This window comes from Anopheles coustani, chromosome 2 (genome assembly GCF_943734705.1).
Source record: "Anopheles coustani chromosome 2, idAnoCousDA_361_x.2, whole genome shotgun sequence".
Taxonomy (NCBI): Eukaryota; Metazoa; Arthropoda; class Insecta; order Diptera; family Culicidae; genus Anopheles; species Anopheles coustani.
This window is the reverse complement of record NC_071289.1, coordinates 75,587,749-75,609,813: the sequence shown is the minus strand read 5'-3', so window position 1 is coordinate 75,609,813 and position 22,065 is coordinate 75,587,749. Positions and strand designations below refer to the sequence as shown.

The 22,065-nt window shown below is 46.5% G+C and overlaps 2 protein-coding genes across 2 annotated transcripts in view; both read left to right on the top strand.

The window, feature by feature from the left end:
• Positions 1 to 295: 295 nt before the first annotated feature.
• On the top strand, positions 296 to 9,127 carry LOC131266407 (GTP cyclohydrolase 1). Its single transcript, XM_058268920.1, has 5 exons — positions 296 to 1,145; positions 3,849 to 4,058; positions 7,816 to 7,981; positions 8,059 to 8,175; positions 8,248 to 9,127. Exons 1-5 carry the CDS (start codon positions 701 to 703, stop codon positions 8,375 to 8,377), a joined length of 1,068 nt encoding a protein of 355 aa, XP_058124903.1. The 5' UTR covers positions 296 to 700; the 3' UTR covers positions 8,378 to 9,127.
• A 2,487-nt stretch (positions 9,128 to 11,614) lies between these two features.
• The window catches only part of LOC131263910 (fringe glycosyltransferase), a 124,555-nt gene continuing 114,104 nt past the window's right edge, over positions 11,615 to 22,065 (top strand). The window contains exons 1-2 of the mRNA XM_058266189.1: positions 11,615 to 11,812; positions 20,407 to 20,811. Of these exons, the coding sequence (XP_058122172.1) occupies positions 11,615 to 11,812; positions 20,407 to 20,811 (603 nt within the window). The remainder of the gene's footprint in view (positions 11,813 to 20,406; positions 20,812 to 22,065) is intronic.

Here is a 22,065-nt window from a genome sequence, read left to right as displayed (position 1 = left end):
CGCCACTGCCATCAGCAACAGCATCCGTCAAAAAGGAACTTCATGGGGATAAAAGCCTCAAGCATTTACTCACGTTTCCTCGAGCCTCTCGCTGTGCCCGGTTCCTTTACTGGGCCCCTTCAGAGGCTCCACAACACACAGCTTCTCTCTCGCACAGCATCATGGCGGTCGCCTCGAGCCTGCCGAGTGTGACGACGACGCGGGCGCACCCCGTCTCCATCGATCTCACCGCCCCGCGGCCATTATTGTTATCGTTCTGCTCCGGGCGGGGAGACCCTGTTGCTTCGGTTGTGAGCCGACGCTCGGCTAGTTGCCTTTCGACGGCGTTCACACTCGGTTCGCTTTTTTCCACCGTCAACCGTTCGGTTACGGACTCTGTTCGGCTTGTCTGTTTTGTCTGCTGGCAGTGAAAAATTCGCTATAGGGCTCGAGGCGCCTCCGGTTCGACGTTCATCTGTGCCAGCTTCCGTGTTCCGTTCCCGTCCACCCTCCTGTGCTTGTTCCCGGGTGTGTGTGTCCTTGTTGCGTTACTACCTGCCGGTTGCTTTGTTACCGTTCCCGTTGAATGCCAAAGCGCCCGTCCGAAGGTACTTGTGTCCCGAAAGTGTCCCATTGGCTGAGTGAGTGTTTCCGTGCGCTTCCGTGGTGTGCCCGCTGATCTTCCCCTCGCAGCCCAATCGTCCCGAACGGTCCCGCCACCATGAGCAAGTTCGAAATTTCCGACAACGCGGACGAGCTGAACCAGGAGATCGATGACACCAACTTCCCGTCCCGCTCGAACTCGATCTGCTTCGGAGCGTCCAACGGGAATGGTTCGACCGGGAGTCTCAACAACAGCTACGGCCCATTCGCCAACCGACGCCGGTCGAGCAGTATCCGCCGGACGGAGAGTGAAATGACGGAGGATGGGGAACCGTCCGGAACGGCCGGGGTCGTGCCCATCGAGAACAGTTCCGCCACCGGCCCTGCGGCGACCGGGGGAGACTCGGGGGCCGCCATCAACAATAACTACACCAATGGCCATGGTGGCGAAAATGGCGAAAATGGCGCCGCCAACACCAGTGTTAGCTCGAACAGTGTCGTCTCGGCGATCGTTGGCCTTAACCGGGCCCGTCCGACTCCGATCCGTACGACCAGTCTGTCAGGTGAGACGGGCGGCAGGTGCAGCTATGGGGCCACTAACACTAACACCACCACTTCACCACCGCTCCAAACACCACGAGCTACCATGACGCCAGGTATCAGCAGCCGGGTGGACACATTTGTGTTTTCGTGCGTGTGTGTGTCGATGTCGTCAACCGCTCGCCATTTGTTAAACCTACCTCCGCCGACATGGCATCCTTCCCGCGTGCGTGTATGCAATCAATCCTTGGCGCCGAGGCTTTCGATTTCCATGGTCACTTTTAATGACTGTTTTACTTTTAGTTTCACGGCTTCCCACGGCTCGTCGTGCACTTGTTGCATGGCAGAGTTCCATTCGTCCATCATGCTTATCGTCGTGTGCTCGAAGAGACGTGCTTTAAATTCACGGACCACGTTGGTGGCCGACCCAACGTCGTCCGTACAAACCAAAACAGTAGTAAAGAAAAAAAACTTTTAATCTATCAGTTGGTAACTTCTTTGCCAGATTTCTTTATACAAACCAACACAGCCGAAACCTTGTTATCTCACATCTAATTATTCGTTTCTGACAAATGATTCCTTTCGATCTCGAAGCTGTCATATTCGACTAAGCGTTTGATTTATAATAACAAAAACGCAATCACCTCTCCGTTCCAAAAAACATGCCCGAGTTCGTTCGCCTCGCTTCCACCACCATGCGGCGGGCACGACCTTCGGAAGGGAATCTGAAAGTCACCGTACCGGAAGAATTACACGAGTGGTCTTTAGGACAGGTTTGGCGGTGCTGTTGTTGTTTACCCAAAGGTTCGATTGAGCACCGTTGTGCAATCGATGGCGAAGGGAAAGCCATGAAACATACCTATTTACATGGAGGTGAAGAACGCTGTGGCCACTTCTCGACTCGACTGGATATCGGCGGCTCTTAACCCCATTTCCGTGTCGGCAGTAAACAGATTTACCTTTCATTTAAATTTATTTTCCTACGTCATTATTGATTTGCACGACGTCCTGTGTCATGCTGTAAACAAGCTTTCCAGCGAGATGTTGAAAATAACCAAACGACCGAGTTCATTGAAACAGTTAAATCTATTTGTGTTACTTTAACGACACAACTAGCTTTCATTTTCACACCACATGTGCCTTCATCGGGTCAAATTCGCACTTACCATCACAATCTCTTCGGTTGATCCTCATGGCAACAAAATATTTATTAGCAGCGAGCTGATAATCCCAGGTCGGAGCAAGCGCCAGACAACGAAAGAATGAAGCGCACGTCGAGTCCGAACTAACGCAAATACGGGCTGATAAGAGTATGTTTATGTTTGGTTCCGATGTTTATAATGTTCTGTAAAAAACGCATGAAAGTGATTGAATGATTAACCCTCAAACGGACTTTCTTGTTTTGAAAATGAAAAGTTGTTGTGCCGCTTAAAAAGCAGTTAAATTTTACTGGTTTTAGAAAGCTTGATGACAAAGAATGCAAAACCGAACCAATTTAATATTGCAAACATTTATTCGATTGAATCTGAAACAATTCGAAAATTTAAATAAGATTGTACAGATTTATTTAAATCCCTAGAGTATTCTTAAAATACTAAGCACAAACATGAAAGTATAATGTTTTAAAGCTATTCCTTCGAAGAGTAGATATTATTTAAAAAGTTCATCGAGTTGTATAATGCTGTTTTTGTGTATAATCAATTTGGTCACACGTTTATTCAGTATTACATTTTGAGCAAGAATACCTTTCTAAATTCATGGGTTTTTGACGAGATCAAATCCTCATAAGGTGACCCTGAACCGTCATTGACCGAAAAAGGCGGTTAAATTAAGTCAAAAACTTCATTATAGATATTTTTTGTACTACCTCCTTCTTGCCATACCATTTGGAAGGATAAATCAATGACCGAATAGATTCATTACTGGCATTAATAATTCCCTTCACGGCGTGACACCTGTTAGTCAAACGATTATAACGATATTACCGATCCATAACATTATTACTTCACTCTCGTCCTCCCCCCGGGCAACGCAGTCCTGGCGTGTAGCTATGGCATAAAATGTGTGACATTATTCCACCCTACGCAAACACCGGTATTCAAACGACGAAACGAACGTCACCGCATGTTTATTCCACCGGTTCCATGCCGCTGGCGACTGCAATCGGTTGCATTCCCGCCAGGGGGATTTTCGAAGTCACCTGGCGAGTCAGGAATTTCCTCGCGAACCGAAACTTCCCCCCAGGCCCCCGCGGGCTGCCCGCCGCATTACGATGCAAATGCCGATATTGCCGGGCTGATGAATAATTCATCGTGCAAACCGGTTACGGAACGAAATATCCCAAAACGCCGGCAACAGGGAAACAAAGTTCTCGCTCCAGGTATTCCACCATGCACGGACAGGTGGTATAAAATGTGGAGCAAACGCTTTCGGTGTGCATTTGATTTTGTCGTGTGTGTGTGTGTGTAGGTTGTATTCTTTTGTGGCTAATCAAACATGACACGAGCTTTGCAGAATGCAAGATGCAGTCAGAATTCATGTGTTTATGTTGAATGGGGTTGATTATAGCTTGTAAACTGCATCTACATACTCATGTCATAGTCAGCTTCCAACAACCTAGTACATGCATAGATGTTTTACCGCACAATGTCATCATTTTGTCACCACAAATCATTGCATGGAGCCACCCCAATTGAATTCCCCATCTTCCCATTACCTTTTCGCAGGACACGAGAAATGTACCTTCCACCACGATCTGGAACTCGACCACAAACCATCGACCCGGGAGGATCTGCTGCCACTGATGTCCAAGTCCTATCGGATGCTGCTGTCGAGCCTGGGCGAAGATCCGGAGCGTCAGGGACTGCTGAAGACTCCGGAGCGGGCCGCCAAGGCGATGCTCTTCTTCACCAAGGGCTACGATCAGAGCTTGGAAGGTACGTGGTACGACGATAAGAAAACAAATCCGGAGTGATTTCCTTCAAAACAAAAAAAATCTCAATTACAAACTTTTACACTTGAAGCTCGAGAAAGTCGGTCATTTGCGCGAACATTAAAGGTTCCGCCACCGAGAGGACCAAGCCGGGCCCAAGTGTTGACGATGGTTGTCAATACGAGACCTCTCGTGCGCATCCATCCACACCCAAAGTAAACTCCAACCGCACTCCATTCGAAAGTGGGGACGTACTTCAATCCGTTTTGCTTTCTGAAAACGATGGACCCGGGGACAAAAGCGGGCATACATCCTTAATACAAATCTCCTTCCCTCCCAATTGGGTATCCTTTCACTTTTACCGGCCATCTGCCAAGCGAGCCTTTCAATGCGGGTCCATACGATGCGGCGGCATCGTCCACGGGGCAGTTGAAACCCAGAGCACTCAGCCGTCAGCTTCGTTTATTCGGGAAATGGATCAAAGTGTTTCGAGACGTCCGGGACACATGGTGGTCCACTTACGCTTTTATCGTCGATCTCCGTCGGTAAACAAAACGCACCCTTGGTCGTACGGAGTAATAATCTTACTCCGTGGAGAGAATAAACAGATTCGGAGTGAAACCCGCATTTGTGGTGTTTGCATGGGATGAATCGGAAACGATACGCATTATGCTATTCCAAGAGTACTGAAATAGATCTTTAGCAAATCCGCAAAGATGAGTACCGATTTGTTCAAACGAAAATGAATTATATCGTCCGTAAAAGTTTCTCATAAAGACATCAAAAAGCTTTAGGTTGTACTTCCTCCAACAAAAACCAAACCATTCGTAGCCATTACACGGTCATGTCACAACCGGTTGTAAAGAGTACTTTGAAATCACTTATTCTTCCCATGCTCCCGACACACAGAACTAAACCGAAATGCCTGCAAGTCAACTTGGCCGCTTGTTTTGCCATCTGCATTTTGTAGTAGCAGCAACAGCGAACTGTGCTCCGAAAGTTGTGCCCGAGGACCGAACTTGTGCCAACTGCAAAAAGACCGACATCCAACTCCCAGCGAAAAGCGTCCTCCGTGATATCGCTCAAAAGGATATCGCCGGGCAAAAGTATTTCGCCACGCTGTGGGAGTGAACCGACAGGAACCGTTTTCGTTGCTCACTCTCTGCTCCCCGGTGGAGGGCACTCTTAAACATTTCGTATTTATTATTCACTTAAACTCAAACTTAAGTCGGGTCGTGGTCTATTTGCACATACCCACCACCGGCAGCCGTCCCGGTTCGCTCCAGCTTCCTCCTAGCTTCAAAGTGGCCAGAGTTGTGTGGAACACATAACTACATCCGCCGTGTTTCCCAATACCTTCCTCCACCGGGCGACCTCCTACGAGCGTGTGCAAATGAAATTATATCTCCCCCCTGTACCTCGCGGGGCCATCAGCGTTGAGGTGACGCAAGGAACGGAACGGTTTACTTCTATTCTCTGGTACTAGGGGAGTCGTCCTCCAGTCCTCCTGACGGGGAGCGAACGAGCATGGTTCGTTCAAATAACTTTCCTCGGACTGAGCGACGGTGAGGGATGGTCCTCAAACTAACCTCCTTCAGCAACTTTCGGTGCCTCCAGGGCGCTCGCCACCGAGCTGGAGCTATATTTACCTCCCCTTAGTACAATACCCGAAAGCGATGCTCAACTGCAGTCGGCACACACGGCAAAAAACAAAAACCGAGCAAATATGTAAGGAACGACGCTGGTTGTTTAGCACCGAGGATGTGTCGAGTGTAACGTGCTATAAAACGTTAAAGGCCAATCTACTGAAAGGTGCATCGCACTGCTGTTAAATGGCAACAATGACGGGGTTTGATATAACTTAATAATCTCTGCACTGCTGGTAGCGAAAGTTTGCAATCAAATTATGGCGCTATGGTGCCTGTATGCATTGTACATCGTAAGAAAAGACATTAAAAGGATTGATTTTGAAGTAAATTAAATTCTGACAAGACCAGTGGCTGAAGATGTTGTTTTAGGACAAAATAATTAACACGGTTTATTTTCCACAAATTTCCAAGTGGAATTCTTATTCTTTGATAGGTCGTTGTACAACACAAGAAATCCACTAATTTTATGATAAAGAAAACTGGAGTTTTTCAACGGAGTTTTACTTTACGTGAGGATATTGGGAGTGTTTTTTCTGCATTGTTTTGCTAAAACTAATATTTGTGGATTATGGAACAGCATTTAAAATTTGATAGATTTTAAAAGTAAAATCTACATCCCGTTGGATAGCTTTAAAATATTGAACTAATAATATTGAACGATATTTGTAAACAAATTTAACAAGAGAGGAATGTATAAGTAATCAAAATACCTTTACAAGAGCTCTGGTTTTTTCCGGATGAACTTTAAAAAAGCAGAGTATTGTTTAGTGTATATCGATGCTCTATTTCTCAAAACCTTTTTCTATAAAATATAGCAGATTGTAGAGTGAAAAAAGTGGACAGTGGTTATGTTTTTAGAATCGAAAAAAGAGGATGCACAAAGATCAACATAAATAGAGCTTAAAACGAATTCGTAGCATTCAACGGTCGGAAAAGTGTGTGTGTGTGTGTGGAATGAAAGCTGAATACTCTCCAGCGTTATTGCTGCTACCGTCTCTACACCATTAAGGACGCTGTAACGAATCGAAAAGCGAAGTATAAGCACGTAGCTCCATGGAAACGTGTCTTGCTAGCTTGATTTTTCTTTTCGCATCCATCATTCCACGCAACCTGAAAAACCCTCAGTCCACAAAAAGGTACGTATTTATGGGACCTTTCAGTTTGCTTGTGTGAGGACTGGTGCGAGGAAAAACTTGTTACACACATTTACTGTGCCCCGATTTTCCTTTCTCTATTCTTTCGTGTGTCTCGCTTTCCGTTCAAGCACGTTCTTCGAGTGGTGCAGACGCGAGGAGAACCTCTTGCGAAAGAAACTACGCAAGAAGGCACTAACCCAACGAACAAGTGTTGCGCACTTCAATCATCATTCACAAACGGCAGCGCCACCATTTTCTTCCGAGGCGAGGGCCCGCCATTGAGGAAATCGAAAACTCACCCACTTACGCTCGACACGCGAAGGCTTGCTCCGTTTTCTCTCCACGTTCGGCTTCCTTATCCGCTGCCTTCGTCCCGGTTTCCTTTTGTGCCCTTAATTTCCCGTTTTTCCGAACAGGGCAGCCTCCGTTCCGGATATGAATCTGGACCGGGTGCGTTAGGGATGGAAGGAAGGAGCAAACGGTTTCACTCCACCGGCACTCCGACGAATATTTCACTCCCGGACGCCACGATGGGGAGAGTGCTTTATTCTCGTTCTTGATGTGGGAAGAGTTATTTGCGCTTTCTTATGTTGCCCCAACCCACCCTCCCCTGCCGAGCGGGAAGAACCACGATCCCTTTTTAGAAGTAGTCGGTGTGAATTGGACGGAAATGTATTCGCTTTCCTTCGACACCATTAAGAGCCGGGTGGGATTGAAAATATCCTTGCACGCTCAGCAGAACGTTGAAGATTAGGAAATGTAAATAAAGACTTTCTTCAGCAATCGTTTGCCCATTTTTCAGGGTCAAAGTTTTTGATCCCCTTGGAAAGTATGAAGTGCGGTTGAGATGGTTTTGAGGTTGTTATGCTGCAAATGATATTAGTTTTGACCAGCTTGAGTTTCTTATCTGAATCCGAATGAATCTACGGAATGCAATAAAAACAAACCCAATGTATTTGAAATTCCAATTTTGCAGAGGCCTTGAACGGTGCCGTATTCGACGAGGACCACGACGAGATGGTGGTGGTGAAGGACATCGAAATGTTCTCCATGTGCGAGCATCATCTGGTGCCGTTCTACGGTAAAGTCTCGATCGGTTACTTGCCATGCAAGAAGATTCTCGGCCTGAGTAAGCTGGCTAGGTAAGCAAAAGGAACATACATTTTCCCTGAGCGCCAAATTGGTTATTACACTTTTGTTGTTCTTTTCAATCGAATAGAATCGTGGAAATTTTCTCCCGTCGTCTGCAAGTCCAGGAGCGTTTGACCAAGCAAATCGCCGTCGCCGTCACTCAGGCCGTCCAACCGGCTGGCGTTGCCGTCATCATCGAAGGAGTGTAAGTGGAATCATCCTACGTCCAATGCATCACTCGCCTGGCATTAGTAACGCTTTTTCCCCCCCAAAACAGGCACATGTGCATGGTGATGCGGGGCGTGCAGAAGATCAACAGCAAGACGGTCACCTCGACGATGCTGGGCGTTTTCCGGGACGATCCGAAGACACGCGAAGAGTTCCTGACACTGTGCAACAACAAGTGAGTCCGAATCCTGCATCTTTCTTCGCTCCGGGGTGCCGCGGCGAATGAAACCGTGTCGCCGGCGTCTGGTTCTACGCCATTGCCCCCGATCCGGGAGGCGAGGATTGATGGGCCCGTATAAGCCACGGGAGGAGTATTAAATAGCCGTCTTCATGTAACTCGTTTAGGGAATTTGTTTAGGGAAGTCGTTCAGACACACACACACAAACCGATATACTCGATTTTAGCTGCCAGATGAAAAGTTTTAGACTATTTTTCGCAAAACAAATATTTCAGAGAGGAAAAAACTAAAAGGGTTTGGTCTCACAAAAAACAACTATATACGCAAAATCTAAACTGTTAAACATTACTGTTGTGATCGTTCCGTAGTTCATGTTGTATCCAATCTCTTACCCTACTACAGAGAGGATCAGATCAGAAAACAATCAACCTATGCTCACTCCCTCTCTTTGCGAGCAGATCCACGACGTAAAACTATGATAAATTTTAATCACATATGAATAAGGCATACACTTGTTACAAACAAAACTGTATGCGAGGTAGTGCAACAATCGTTTTCTATCTATTTACTGTTTACTGTTTTAAATGATCAAAAAACAAAGGGGTTATTGCCACGCGAAAGGGTCCAAATCGTTGTTGCTAAGAAGGCAGACAGTGAAGTACACAGTTGCCATCATCTGTTTGAAAGTTTATTATATACAAGACACAGGAATGAGAAATTCTACAATAAATTGTTGTTTGTTAATGTCTATACCGCGAAAGCTTATTGTTGAGAGATGATAGAAACGAAACGTAACAATAATCAATGGAGAACGCCAAGAACGTTGAGTGTTTTGAAATGAAAATGATAGATCCAGTCCTATACATGTATGGTACATATAAAATGAAACGTATACAAGTAAAACAGCATCGATCAACTGCATATACAATGAATGCGCATAAAGATTCCCCGGGTTCCTGACCCGAAGTCTTGAATAATATTGGAAGTTCGCAAGCAAACGATCGTAGGTTAAAGAAGTAAATCAGCTGAACAATCGTTCATAGATCCGTGCTATTCTGATAGCTGATATATATGTTTACAAATGAATATAAATAAAGTATTAATCATGCATCGAATCAACCATTTCGTTTCTTTTATTGTTCTTACGTCTTAAAGGTCTTGTTCGTTATTTTTAAACGTTCGACAAAAACATCCTCCATTCCATTAAACATCACACAATCCTTTTCAAATTCGATCATAACGTCGTGAAGTATTTTTGCATAAAACATAGAAAAAACATATTTGCATAAAACATAGGAAAATTTACATAAAACATAGAAAAAGGAAGATTCATCGAATCATCGAATATTTCCATGCTATCCAGCACATCAACCGTGTCGTGTAAATTGCATACCGTCAGGCGCAAAAGATCATCCCTATCAATGGCGTGTGGTTTAGTTTGTAGGCAAAAGAAATAGTGTCGCTTTTTACTTAATTTTCACGAAAATTATAAGATCATGGCGCACAAAAACTTGCAAATGAAGCCTTTAACGCTTAATGTGACATTTAATGTACAGCGACAATGTGAAAAATGGAAGTTTCCCAAAGCCATTCAGCGTACGCAAACCTCAAACACGTGTTACGATCGTGCAGTTGTCTTTTGCTGAATGCTTTGTCTATTTATGTTTACTTTCGTGTCCTTCCATCCTTGATGTTCCATGTTGCGGAAGAGTGTAGATGGATAAATATGTTTTATGACAATTTTAGTCTCACTTGATTTTTATACAAACATCAAGAGGATTCAACAATCCATAACTAGCTGCCTGTGAAACTGTTGTATTAGGTAATTTCCTTTCCGCACTATCCGCCACACCATCTTACTTTTGTTGTAAGTGGCATGCGTAGCGTGCAAAATAAGCGTATTAATAAAATAGCCCTCAGCATAAATCCGCCAACTATCGTGAACGAAGGGGCAGTGTGGGGGGTGAAAAGGGTTGAAAGAAATAAATTCTGCAATTCGCTAGCAGGCCCGCACGCGATCGCAATTTGTATGATCATAGCACCAACACAGTCCCATCGTCTCGATGAAAACATTGCGCATAAATTGCCGGCGTATGGTTGTGTTCGTGCGTTGGGGTGATTTTCAACCCCTCGAGCAGCTCAAACATCCGCGCGCGCGCAATTGAGTCTGCACAGTCTGTTTGTACTTCAACGAGCTTATGCTGACCGGCAACATAACTCGACCCTGTGTATGTGTGCGTCGCTACGCAAGATCTGTCATTATGCTCTCTGTTTTGAATCCTTGCTTCCAACGATCTTTCGCTTCCTCCATCTTTCGCTCTCGTGCTCTCCGCTTGATCCGGTTTGATTTCGTTCGTTAAGCCACTTGCTCCGGATTTTAAATCACTTTGCGTCGCGCCGACCGAGCTGGTGTGCGTGTGTCCCTTCGTTATCCGCGGTTTGCATCCCCCTTCTTCACGCACGGAGCTCTCGGTCGGTCTCGCTCGAGCGCGACTTCTCCCGCCCGGCGGGCCCGGCTAGGGTTTTGACGTTTGGTTTTGCCTCGCGCCGACTTAGTTGATGTTGTGCCTTCGTTCGCGTTGGATCGCGCGTCTCGCACCCTCTGCAAAGCGCGTGTGATCGTGTGTGTGTTTACGTAAAGTTTCCCCCCAACATTTTCGTCGAGCGCGATCACAACTGGTGACGGATTCAGTCGGCCACAGTGCGGCTTCTAACGAGTTGTGTTCCTTAACGATGTTTTGTAAAATGCCTGTTGATAAATAACTAAATGTCGAGCATAAAATAAAATTGGTTTGTGTTGAAAGATTCCCGTGAATGGAATATTGAATCACTCCAAGTGAGTTTTTCGATCGTGAGTGTGTGCTGTACAATTTAAAAAGGATAAATTGTTTTCAACGAAAATTCAGCAAGAAGTTGGAGTTTGTGACAAGTGTAAGCAAGTGTTTCGACTTGGGAAAAAATAACCAACCATACAAGCAAGTGTTCATGCAAGAAGTGAGTGAAGTGTGTCTTAGTCTTAACCTCCGGCAAGTGTTGCGAGTGATGCTGTACTAAACCGTTCCATTCAGCACGTGAAACAGTTTTCCTCTGCGGTCAAGAGCAATACAGTGAACCACCCCTTCCCCCCATAAAACCAGCGTCCTGGATCCACACGCGAGCAAACTCGGCGCCATACTTGGAGGACCCCAAAATGCCCACGCGCTCCCACCGGAGGACGGGCAGCTAGAGCGGGCTTCCATGAGGTGCATCCGGAAGAAGATGAGCCTCGTCTACACGGCCAGCTACCGGTACAGGCGCGCACTGCAAACGATGGCGGCGGGACTCTTTCTCATCTACATGGCGCTCGTCCTGTACCAGGCCGTCTACGGCTACGGTAGCGACGGCGCCGACCAGGACCGGCCTGCCGGGGTTGCCGCTGCCGGTGGGAATTTACAGGTGAGCGCGAGACCAGTTTCCGATTGCCGATAACGGAACTCTATCTAACACATCCTGCGCGCGACCGACGCTTTTCTTCGTGGCCGGGAAAGTGGAATACTTACTACCGATAAGCCGCTTGACATATCTGCACCCATTAATTATCGAATCCGCTCCGGTTTGGGCCCTTCCACCTATGGTCTTCCCAATACATCGACCTTCGAGAGCGAGGACGCGACCCGGGTGTGCCTTTCCTATTATGGGAAACGGTTTTGGCCGCGAAACAAAAAAACAACTCCGGCAATCTGGCCGGTGAGAAACAAACTCCGCGAGCCCTGGTACTGGCTACGGAGGAAAAAGATAAACAACCCATACTACTCAAAACACACAATCCAAAACATCTCTTCAGGCGCGAAGCGTTTAAACTTATGTTTAAGAAATCGGAAGTTCCCAACTTCCAAACATTATTAGCTTTGCGCTGAATGATATATCATTTGTTTTACTTAACATTCAATTTAAAAATGTCCAAAGAATAAAAGTCAAAGAGAAGAAAATGCTCAATCGATTACAAAAAGTATTCTTAGATGCAAGTTTTTGTACTTTGCCACCTACTTTTCATGGCAATAAATGAAAGGGACTATATAACATAACGTTTGAAGCAATATTTTCTCCAATGTCCATGACTATATTTTGAGCAAAAAATAATTTGCATGGGAACCGTACAACCATCGATACTCGAGCTGCATTTGTGTTGCGCGAGGTATAGTTAGGACGATGCTTATAAGTTCTAATGATAGTGATCAGCTGCGCTTGGGTTCGTCTCTATCGGTTCTAAGTTTCTTTGCAATATCCAAACCTCTGTTCTTGCCCAAAATTTGCTATTCAAAAAGAAACCAAAAACTTGTGTTTTTGGGCCTGACTGGTGGGAAAAACTATACCGAAATAAAATCGAGACATTAATAATTATAATAAAGCATCGTGGAATTGCACATGCCGCGTTGTGCTCTCCCCCGTCTTTTAAAGATCTTCGCTCGATCGGTGATCGATCGGTTTATTACGGTGAATCAAACCACGGTCGAATGGAGGACTAACATATATTTTTCCAATGCTGCTTAGACGCCCGTTATGAGACCGGAGTGTCTTCGGAACGCCCGCAGTCGACACCGCAGAAACGAAGATATCAAACACCTGCCGCGGCCTTCGAAGGGCAAAGACGCGCGAGCGAAGAGGAAGAAGGAGAAGCCAAACCAGCCCCAAGCCCTTCGAAAACCATCTGCCTTCGGGTGAAGCCTTCCAGACGGTGATACCCTGAGTCGGTGTTCATACCTTTTTCGCTTGTGTTCGCTTCCAGATCGCGAGACCCAAAGGGGTTCGATCATCATCTTGCGAGATCTACCGTTGAAAGGTTTAGGGCAGTGTTGAGCGTACGAAGGAGTAACGCACAAATCCCCCCCGCCCCCTTTCGCACACACACACACACAGACAGGGGCACATTTCTATAGCTTTTTTCACGCCATCCGAAAAAAAACCGGAGACGTTCCATAGCTCACCGTGTTTTCCTGGCGTTCCTGGCTCGAGCAGCCCGAGTCGGGAACGACCTTCTTATTTTCAATTTATTACGGGCCCACGATTCGGGACGATTCGCGGTACGAGGAAACCCAAAGTTCGAACCCGATGCCGCCGAGTTTCGTTTTCGATTTATCGCCATCGTTATGGAAGCCGTGGAGCTGGCTTCGGCTTCGTCACTGATTATGTTGTGATAAAAACCGCCCGGCCGTTAATAGTATGCTCCGCTCGGCTATGATGGTAAGGTTTTTCGAAAGTCAAACCCCATCATCAACGGCTATCATCTTGGCTCGATCATCTGATCGCCGGGTTCTTCCGTCTTGGTAGGGCGATGCAGCTTCCTCGTGCCGCAGACAGATCAATGCTGAGAAAGAAAATTCCGTTAAACGATGTTTCTGCCAGGGAAGGTGGTGTAATACTTGATGGATTTTTCAAAGTGCATTTTCCACAATAACCCCTGAAATATTTTTGATAGACTGCTTCACATTGTCTGAATTATTTGCGAGAGAAAAACCTTGGTTTTAATTATCTCAAAAACCTGTAAAATTGTCATAATATCTGCACGTCCTCTTCCACACAATCACTGGAAAATCGCTTACTTGCGGTCGTCTCAAAAAGGGACGAAAAGAAAAGATTATCGAAAATACATCCACCATTGACCACCTGTCATCATTTGGAGCGTCAGCAAAACTGCATCCTTTTTGATGGCTTTCTGGGAATATTGGCCCGCTTAAGGGAAAGTTGAACGAAGTTACCTACACATGCTCTACAAAGGAAGGGTCAAATGCGGCAGTTTTGAGGCTGCCACACATACATACATACACAACGGCGAGCACTGGAAAAACTGGACCACTTGCACCGGCTGCCAGGGTTCCACCCCGTCATCATTCCATCACGCAGCATAACGAGATGCATCGGGGCGGGCGAAGATGCCCCCGTTCTCAAACGCGACTTGAACCCCGCTGGCCCCTTGGTTTCTTTTCTTTTCTCTGCTGTGGAGCTTTCCGGTTCACCATTCCGTTCCAGCAAGTTGCTCATTAAACGTCATCGATGCGGGAAAAACGGTGGAGATGATGTTGTGAAGATCGGGAGAAACAAAAAGGGAGAAGAAAAAAACAGGCCCCCCCAAGCCAGGCTGGGCAGACCGAAAACCAAATACCACACCGATACCGATGGAACAGGTTTCCCGCCTGCAGATGCGCTTTCGATTTTTTTGTTTTCGGGTCCGAAAACTGCGTCAAGAAAATCGTACTCGACCGGAGTGATGTTTCCTAAGGCACGAAACGGCCGTTTGTGGTGTCTCCCTTCGCTAAACGTTGGCCAAGGGGGTTTTAAGGGCTGTTCGAGTTTTTGAGAGGAAAACGTGCAAACAGTCTTACTGAATCCTGTTCCGTGAAAGGATCCTGTTTGCTGTTGCGTTTCAACGGACTGGTTTCTTTTCTTTTAAGCGCTGTATAATACACCTGCAGAAACGTTACGCAAACGCTTGCAAGGTGTTTGTGGTTTTAATTCCAACAAGCGCTAAATGAAGGCCAAAATATCTTCGTTTTGTAGCCACTTTTCTCTTTTCATAAATAATTTCATCATCAGCTTAGGAAAGTGAATGATGAAACCCGTCATGGAATCTCATTATACAAATTCATTCCATGAAGGTCAAACAAGCACCAAAGTGGCTCGGTAGGTTCTTTTTCCAGCTCGGCAAGAGATATTTTAATTTATTTTGCACGCCCCGATCGCTTCCCATCTACTGCAGATCGAAGGGCGGCCCGTTCAATTTCGCCCGATTGCATCGACATCGATTCAGTTTGGTGAAGAAAACCCCCTAGCCATGATCACACGAAGGAATTGAAAGAGCCACAATGTAACCACCGACAGGATGCAGGCTCGATTCGCCAATGTCCCGCCGTGATAATGAAGTCCTCCCGGAAGGTGGTCGACAATTTACAGATTCGATCTTCGATCTCCACCGGGTTTTGCCGACGACGTGGTAGGATTAAAATTTCATTTCAAACCACACCGACTTCATTCGTGCACCCGTGCACGGACATTGTTTGCTTTTGGGATTTGTTTTTACTCTTCTTATCGCTTACATCGACGGCGTGATTATCGCGGCTGGAGGCCTGAACATTACAATGTTGCAAAAGAGTCATTGACGCATCGTTTGGTTGGCTCATTTTGCAACCATATCGAACGATCGTCGATGCTTCTGGTTTTTGGTGATTAAATTGTTGGTAAAAATAAAACTGACTGCGTGACTAAAGTGACTGCGTGATTGAGCAAATAAAAAGATTCGATTCGAAACGCAAACCACGCATCATCGCTCGAGAAAACTTCTGAAAAAGCAAAGCAAACCCATGAAATCTTCATCTAACGCCAAACAACATTCTCAACGCACCCTCAACCTGTCACCCGGTATGCCTCCGCTGCGAAGGAACATGCCAAACAACTTCAACGCAGGGTGGGGGAATGCTCATGGTAATCTGGAGACAAACAGAAAACAATGGCCACAACCATTTCGGTGGAGGAGGGTTCGGGGCAAATATTGATGTTTGCTGCAGGGTTTGTGCCGCGCGCAAGAAGGTGGTTCCAAATGTGATCATCGGCAACTGGGCATCAAATTGAAAGTAAAACAAAAGTGGGAAAACAACAATGGAGAAGATAGGTGGAAAAGGCGTAGAGCTCGGACAAACATTGCCGCCGGTGACGTTGGGGGAAGGTGGGCCTAAATTCTAGGGGACGAAAATAGAAAAAAAAGTAAATAAGACGTGGAAAGGTGTCCGATGTTACGCATAATTAATGAATAGGTTAATGAAACAACCCAAGAACAAAAATGAAAGAAAAACATGCAAAGCTTTTTATGCTCAATGTTACTATTTTGCAGAAAGCATAGAATGGTACATGCGGTCACTGTTGAACCGTACGAAGAGGATATTCATGCTAAGGATCGGCAGTAAATTGAAATAATGGAACAGTTTAACATGAACGTATAAACCATTCGTTACAAACCCTTCGGCCATCACATATACACACGAAATGTTTCAAAAACCATTTTAAGAAATCGGTAAAACGTTGTAGTGAGACGCTCTGGCTGTTTTTTTAACATTAATGGCAAACTTAATAGCTTCAAGAAGCAAGAAAATACGAACGAACGCAAACCCCTAGGGGATAAGAACAAAAATCGTTTGTCGGAGTGTCTTTTACTGCAGCATGAATTTACACCACACGGCCACGCGAAAGGAAAACGATTATATTTTTGCGTTTAGCAAACGAAGAACGTTCGGGATTAAATGGAAGTTACGAAAGAGAAGCAAACGTCCAGTTTTGCAAATGAATTCTATTTAATGTACGGTTTTAAGGGAAATGAAAAAGCGCTTAAGTTTTAAGAAGTCATTTTATGTAAATAGTCACATGTTTTGTTTGCCACTTTAACGTTTATAACATTGATATCGACTAACGTTTGTTGAAATACACCTGCTTTTGCAATAACTCGATTCTGATGACTGCTCAAATCAAATCGGAGAAAACATTAACCGACCGATCGTTGAGGGATGTTTACGAAGAAGACAACAAAACCCACCAGAAGAAGAATCGCCAGAGGCGGAAAAGGCAGCTTCATCTGTCTCCTTAATACCGAGCCCTAATTACGCCGCTTCGACGATGTTCTGTGTATCGATAGACTTCGAAAAACGACCGCACACTTATGCTCCTAATGCCTTATGCTCTGCATCTAACTCGCTCCGATGTTTTCTATCAATTTAATGTGTGTGTCTGTGTGTGTGTGTGTGTACCGAACGACAAACAAACACACACACACACACACACACACTCACACAACGAAAGCATTTAAGTAGCATTCATTCCCTTTCTGCCGGAGGATTTTCTCCTCTTCGCCCCGCGATTCTTCGCCACGATCGTTGGGGATCATTTGTATTCTGATTGGAAAATTAGCGGAAGCTTTTAAGGCAGCCGGAGAGGGCAACTACAGCAACAGCAACAAAAAAAGGGTAGGGACGCCGGAGCACGCGCACACCATCGCCATCGGAGCGCGTTAAAGAGTGCCTCGCTCTGCTCTCGACGGCCAAAGGGGGGAAGCTGTTGAAAACGATTTGGAACTGGCTGCCGAAGCTTCCAACCGCGGGTCGATCGTAGCAGAACGGCTCCAAAGTGCTCTGGTGGTGGTGCCGTTTCCCCCCCTTTCACTGGAAAAGTGAATTCGATGGATCGAAGGCCGGATGTGACGAGGATCATATCTAACGAGACGCTGACAGAAATCGTCGAAACGCCGATCGGGATGAATTTCGCTGACTAATCGAATGGTCAGAACCACGCGCCCCGTTGGCTGCTCTTTATGGAATCCATTTGCTCTCGTTTAGAGCAACCGATCGCGGCGGGTTTATTGAACCGTGGCCGACGATAAATGGCCTCCACTTCGGGGCGTTCGAAGGAAGCGCTACCACATCGCATCGGTTCGTTCTGCTCGTGTTCTTATGGTTTCATGAGAATGATCTTGTTCCGTTTGACAGCTTGTCGCTGTTTCGAGGAACTGTACATCAAACACAAACGGACAAACGAGCTTTCAAAACAACTCCGGGATCATAAAAGTCGAAAGGGGATGACATCCTACCGACCGTTGTATGCCGTCTCCAAATAAAACCATCGCAGTGGAGTCGTTAAGAAGAGTCTGGTACACATTCCTGTGAACTTGTAACTGCTGTGGTCGTTTTTCCCCCGGTTTCCCATTCGTATTTCAATTTTCCCGCATAAACGGCTCCTGCGCCACATCATCATTTGTTTATGATTACAAGAACGTTGCACTTGATGCCCTGCCTGATGTTGTTTCATTCTCCAGCTCTGATTTTATTGCGCTTTCCCGTAAAAGCCACACGCGTGACGTACCTACACGTGGAACCTCAACGGGTTCGTTTGTTCCATTTTTATGAGCCAACATTATGACACCCGGGTGGGTTCCGTCGGCCAGGGCAGAGAAAAAAACGAGCCATCCGGGAAGCCGGGAGCGACGGGTAAACGACGTGAACGCACTACAATTAGATCATGCATCGAACCGTGAAGAAGATGGGCTTTAAAAATTAAAACGAAAACTCTCACACAAGCACGATGCGTGGGGTTGCATGCGTGCGTGTGTGTGGGAGGTTGTGCCCGGTCACGGAGGTCTTTACGTGTATGCTCGCACAACCTTTAACGCGGGCGGCTGGAAAGACTCCGAGCTCGCTGTTATCGTAAAACAAACGATTTCTACTGGCGGCAAGCGACGAACCTTCTTTTCTCAGTCGGGCATTTTATTTCCCCGCCGGGCGGTACGTTAGCGTTCCTCGATGACGTGTTTGTGTTTCCTCCTTTCTGTTTTTCCCCTTGTGTTTTCAAAAGTACGATCATTTTCTTCACACATGAAGTACCACTCCAGCTGGCTTTATTTTTATTTCTCCAACCGAGAGGCAGCAACCGGTGGCCCTGAAAAGTCCTACTGAAATTTATTCGAATTTAATCAGTGCAAACAACCAACCCGGTCAGTTTTTCCACCTCCCAAGGAGGGTTTTTGTTTGTATTGAACTATTCTTCTTGTTCCCTTTTTTTCTGTGTCTATCAAGAGCGCTTACCTGACCATGACTACCGTGGGAACTGGGAGCCGCCACTTGCCGAGGAGCGTGTCTTGCGAAACGCTTCGGACACTTTTTTTCTATCCGATCAGCAAACGCAAATTTACCTTCGCAACGCAACGTGTGGCCTCGTTGTGGTCAGTCAATCGCGGTGTCGACACCAGAACATGCCAAATATTGACCAGCGCACGGATAAGATAAGACTCAGCGCGACCTTTTCCCTTATCGGAAACGTGCACCGATGACGAAACGTACCTCGGTTTGGTGAGTGTTCACGTGTGTGTTGTGTCTGTCTTTTCCGGCCCGGATATTACCTTTCCCCGAGCGATAGCCGTAAAGGAACTGACAGAGATAAGACGACGTCGTGTTTGCACGTCATAAACGAGATTCGAGGAGACTTTTCGAAACAATTGTCCCGTTGCATATAGGCAGGATATTTAGAAAGATTGAGGTTGAAGGCAAATACCTTTCCTCAAATCTGAACCCCTTTTGGATCGTGCAGCGTTAACCCCATTCGTAGGTTATCGGCCTCAGTCTCCAACGCGATGAGCTGCACTTTATGACGGTTCTGCTCCAGAAAACGATCTCCTCTCGTACCCATTTGATACTTGTTTTATTTTTTTCCATCTTTCACTGGCGCCAAAGCGCCGACTTTAGCTAGTTCCACCTGACGCTCCGACGCTCATGACTTTCGTATGCAATTCTGTGTGAATTTCTTCGCATGTGGGACGCAAAAACCGGTACCACCAAACCACGACTCCTTTCGACAATCTTACTGCCTCCAGACACGACACAGCTTTTGCATGACACTACACGGGACGCGCGAGCTTTCGTGACTTCCTCAGAGCTAAAAGGGGGGAAAGGGAATGCCAAGGTTTTAGGATTTCGCTTCCAATAAAATCGGCCGCCGGTCGGAAGAACACGCCATGGGTCGGGATGCACCTGCTGTGCAGCAGCAGTTAGGTTAGGTTCCGTCCGAGTTTTATCTTCGGCTCTCTATGCCTAGAGAGATATTCTTCGTGTTGTGCCACGGAGTGTCGCCGCCATAAAATCTCGAACACGATCACGAGAATTGGTTCGCTCCTATGGTAAATCGTGCCGTTGACGTTATGCTACCGCATGTCCACGCCATGTCTGGTGGTGGCAGGTGGTTCCTCTGTCTTCCCTTCTCGCTTCCAAGGAACGACGTTGACAGGTGAACGATTTTTAATTTGTTCCAGTCTTACTTGCTGGATCGGGGAACGTTTCCTCTTGGAGTATGTTAAGCTGGACGACGTGGAGCATATTATAGTTTTATATTATCCAGTATTTAAGGCAATCCAGCACAAGCTCGTTCAGCTTTATCGAAATATACTTTTCTAATATTTAAAGTCGTGTTTCCATAGACAAAATAACAGAAGCGGGTGCTAATAATGTTTGTTTCGATTTTTCCAGGATTTTCAGTCCCTCGGAGCGATGATACTGGGTGGTGGCGGTGGTGGTGGTGTTGGCGGCGCTGGTGCGTTCGAACCTTCGGCCGGTCGTGGTGCAAGTGGTGCTGTGATAAGCAAGCGCGATAACTCCGTGGTGCCGTCCGGGTTGCGCGATGCCGACGCGAGTGATAATGAGGTGGATAGCAGAAGTGGTAGTCTAGTGCGACGGAACGGGCCTCGGCCGGAGCTGGGGCCAACGGCGGACCCGCCGAACCGGATACCGGTGCCACCCGCCGTCACCGGCACCCCCAAGCCGCCCACCACCGAGCTCGACGATCTGCTGATCAGCGTCAAGACGACCAAGAGCTACCACGACACGCGGCTCGAGATGATCATCAAAACCTGGTACCAGCTAGGGAAGGAGCAGGTAGGTTTGCGCTGGCATTGTCTTTGTCCATCTGTCCCGGCGTTGGGAGAAACACCAGGGTCTGCGAAATACCACGGAGAACATTTTGCGGCTTCCCTTCAGCCCGATTATCTTGTGGTCAACGTATTTAATTAGTATTCCAATACCGATCGATCGCTTAGAGCGCGCTTTGTTCTTCTGCAATGCTTTGGACAAGGTCTCCACGCAAGACCTTATGAAAACTGTTTCTTATTTTCTTCCCTTTGCGCGAGAGAATCTTCAAGCTTGTGCCAAACGTTTTGGCCTCGGGTTTTCCCTTTGGCAGCCAAACACAAAGCTTCACCAAGGGTTGTTTTGCCGACGCTCGCAAGACGCTGTTCTCGGCCGGCGAACCGGTGGCCAGCAATTGTTCTGCATGACGAAGCGTAAACTTTATAAAACCACGCACACACCAACGTCCGCACACCCGCACGGAAACGGAACCCGCCAAAGCCCACGGCGGCCCGGGGTGACTTTTCTGGAGGGTGAAAGCGGGCGTTCTTTCTTCTCCTCGCTCGGGGTAAAGAAACGAAAAAGAAATCGCCGCCGCGTCTTGGAACGCCGCCCGGGTGATTATGCAACGTTTTGTGGTGCCACGCTTCGTTAAGTGTAGGAATTTACTAAAAAAGCAACAGAAACAGACCATGCCACCGAAGGGTGTTCTTTTATTATTCAAACTCGGCCATCTTTCGTGGGGCACCCATTGTTAGTTCACGCCTTTTTTTTGAAGGAAAAGCTGCATTTAATGAGCACGTCCGCAGTGTGTTATTATACGCGAAGTGTAAAATTATTATCCAGAAACCCGATAAGAAAACAAAGGAAAACTGTACAATTAGTCGCCGACCCCGGGGTGTAGCAGCCTTTGTGTGTGTGTGTGTGTGTGGGACAAATGAATTCATCTCTCTAATCTGAAATAATTTGGCTCACTCCAAGTGGAAATAGGGGAAGTCCCATTTCTTGCACCAATCAAACAGTGTTTGTGCAGGACTCGTTAATTAGAAGCCGGCTTATTTGTTCGCCTCTTCTTGGTATCCCACAAAGTTTACTGCTAGATAAATCCTTTAATTATTTATCACCAACAGGCCCCCGGAAGGGGGCGGGAGAAGGTTTAGCTTTCATAAACTCAATTACTGCGTAAGCCCTTTCGAAACTGCACTTTTCCACCGCAATTCTTCTCCTTTTGCCACTACTTGTGCAGTGTCATCTTACCGGCTTAAATAATCCGCAAAAAAAGAA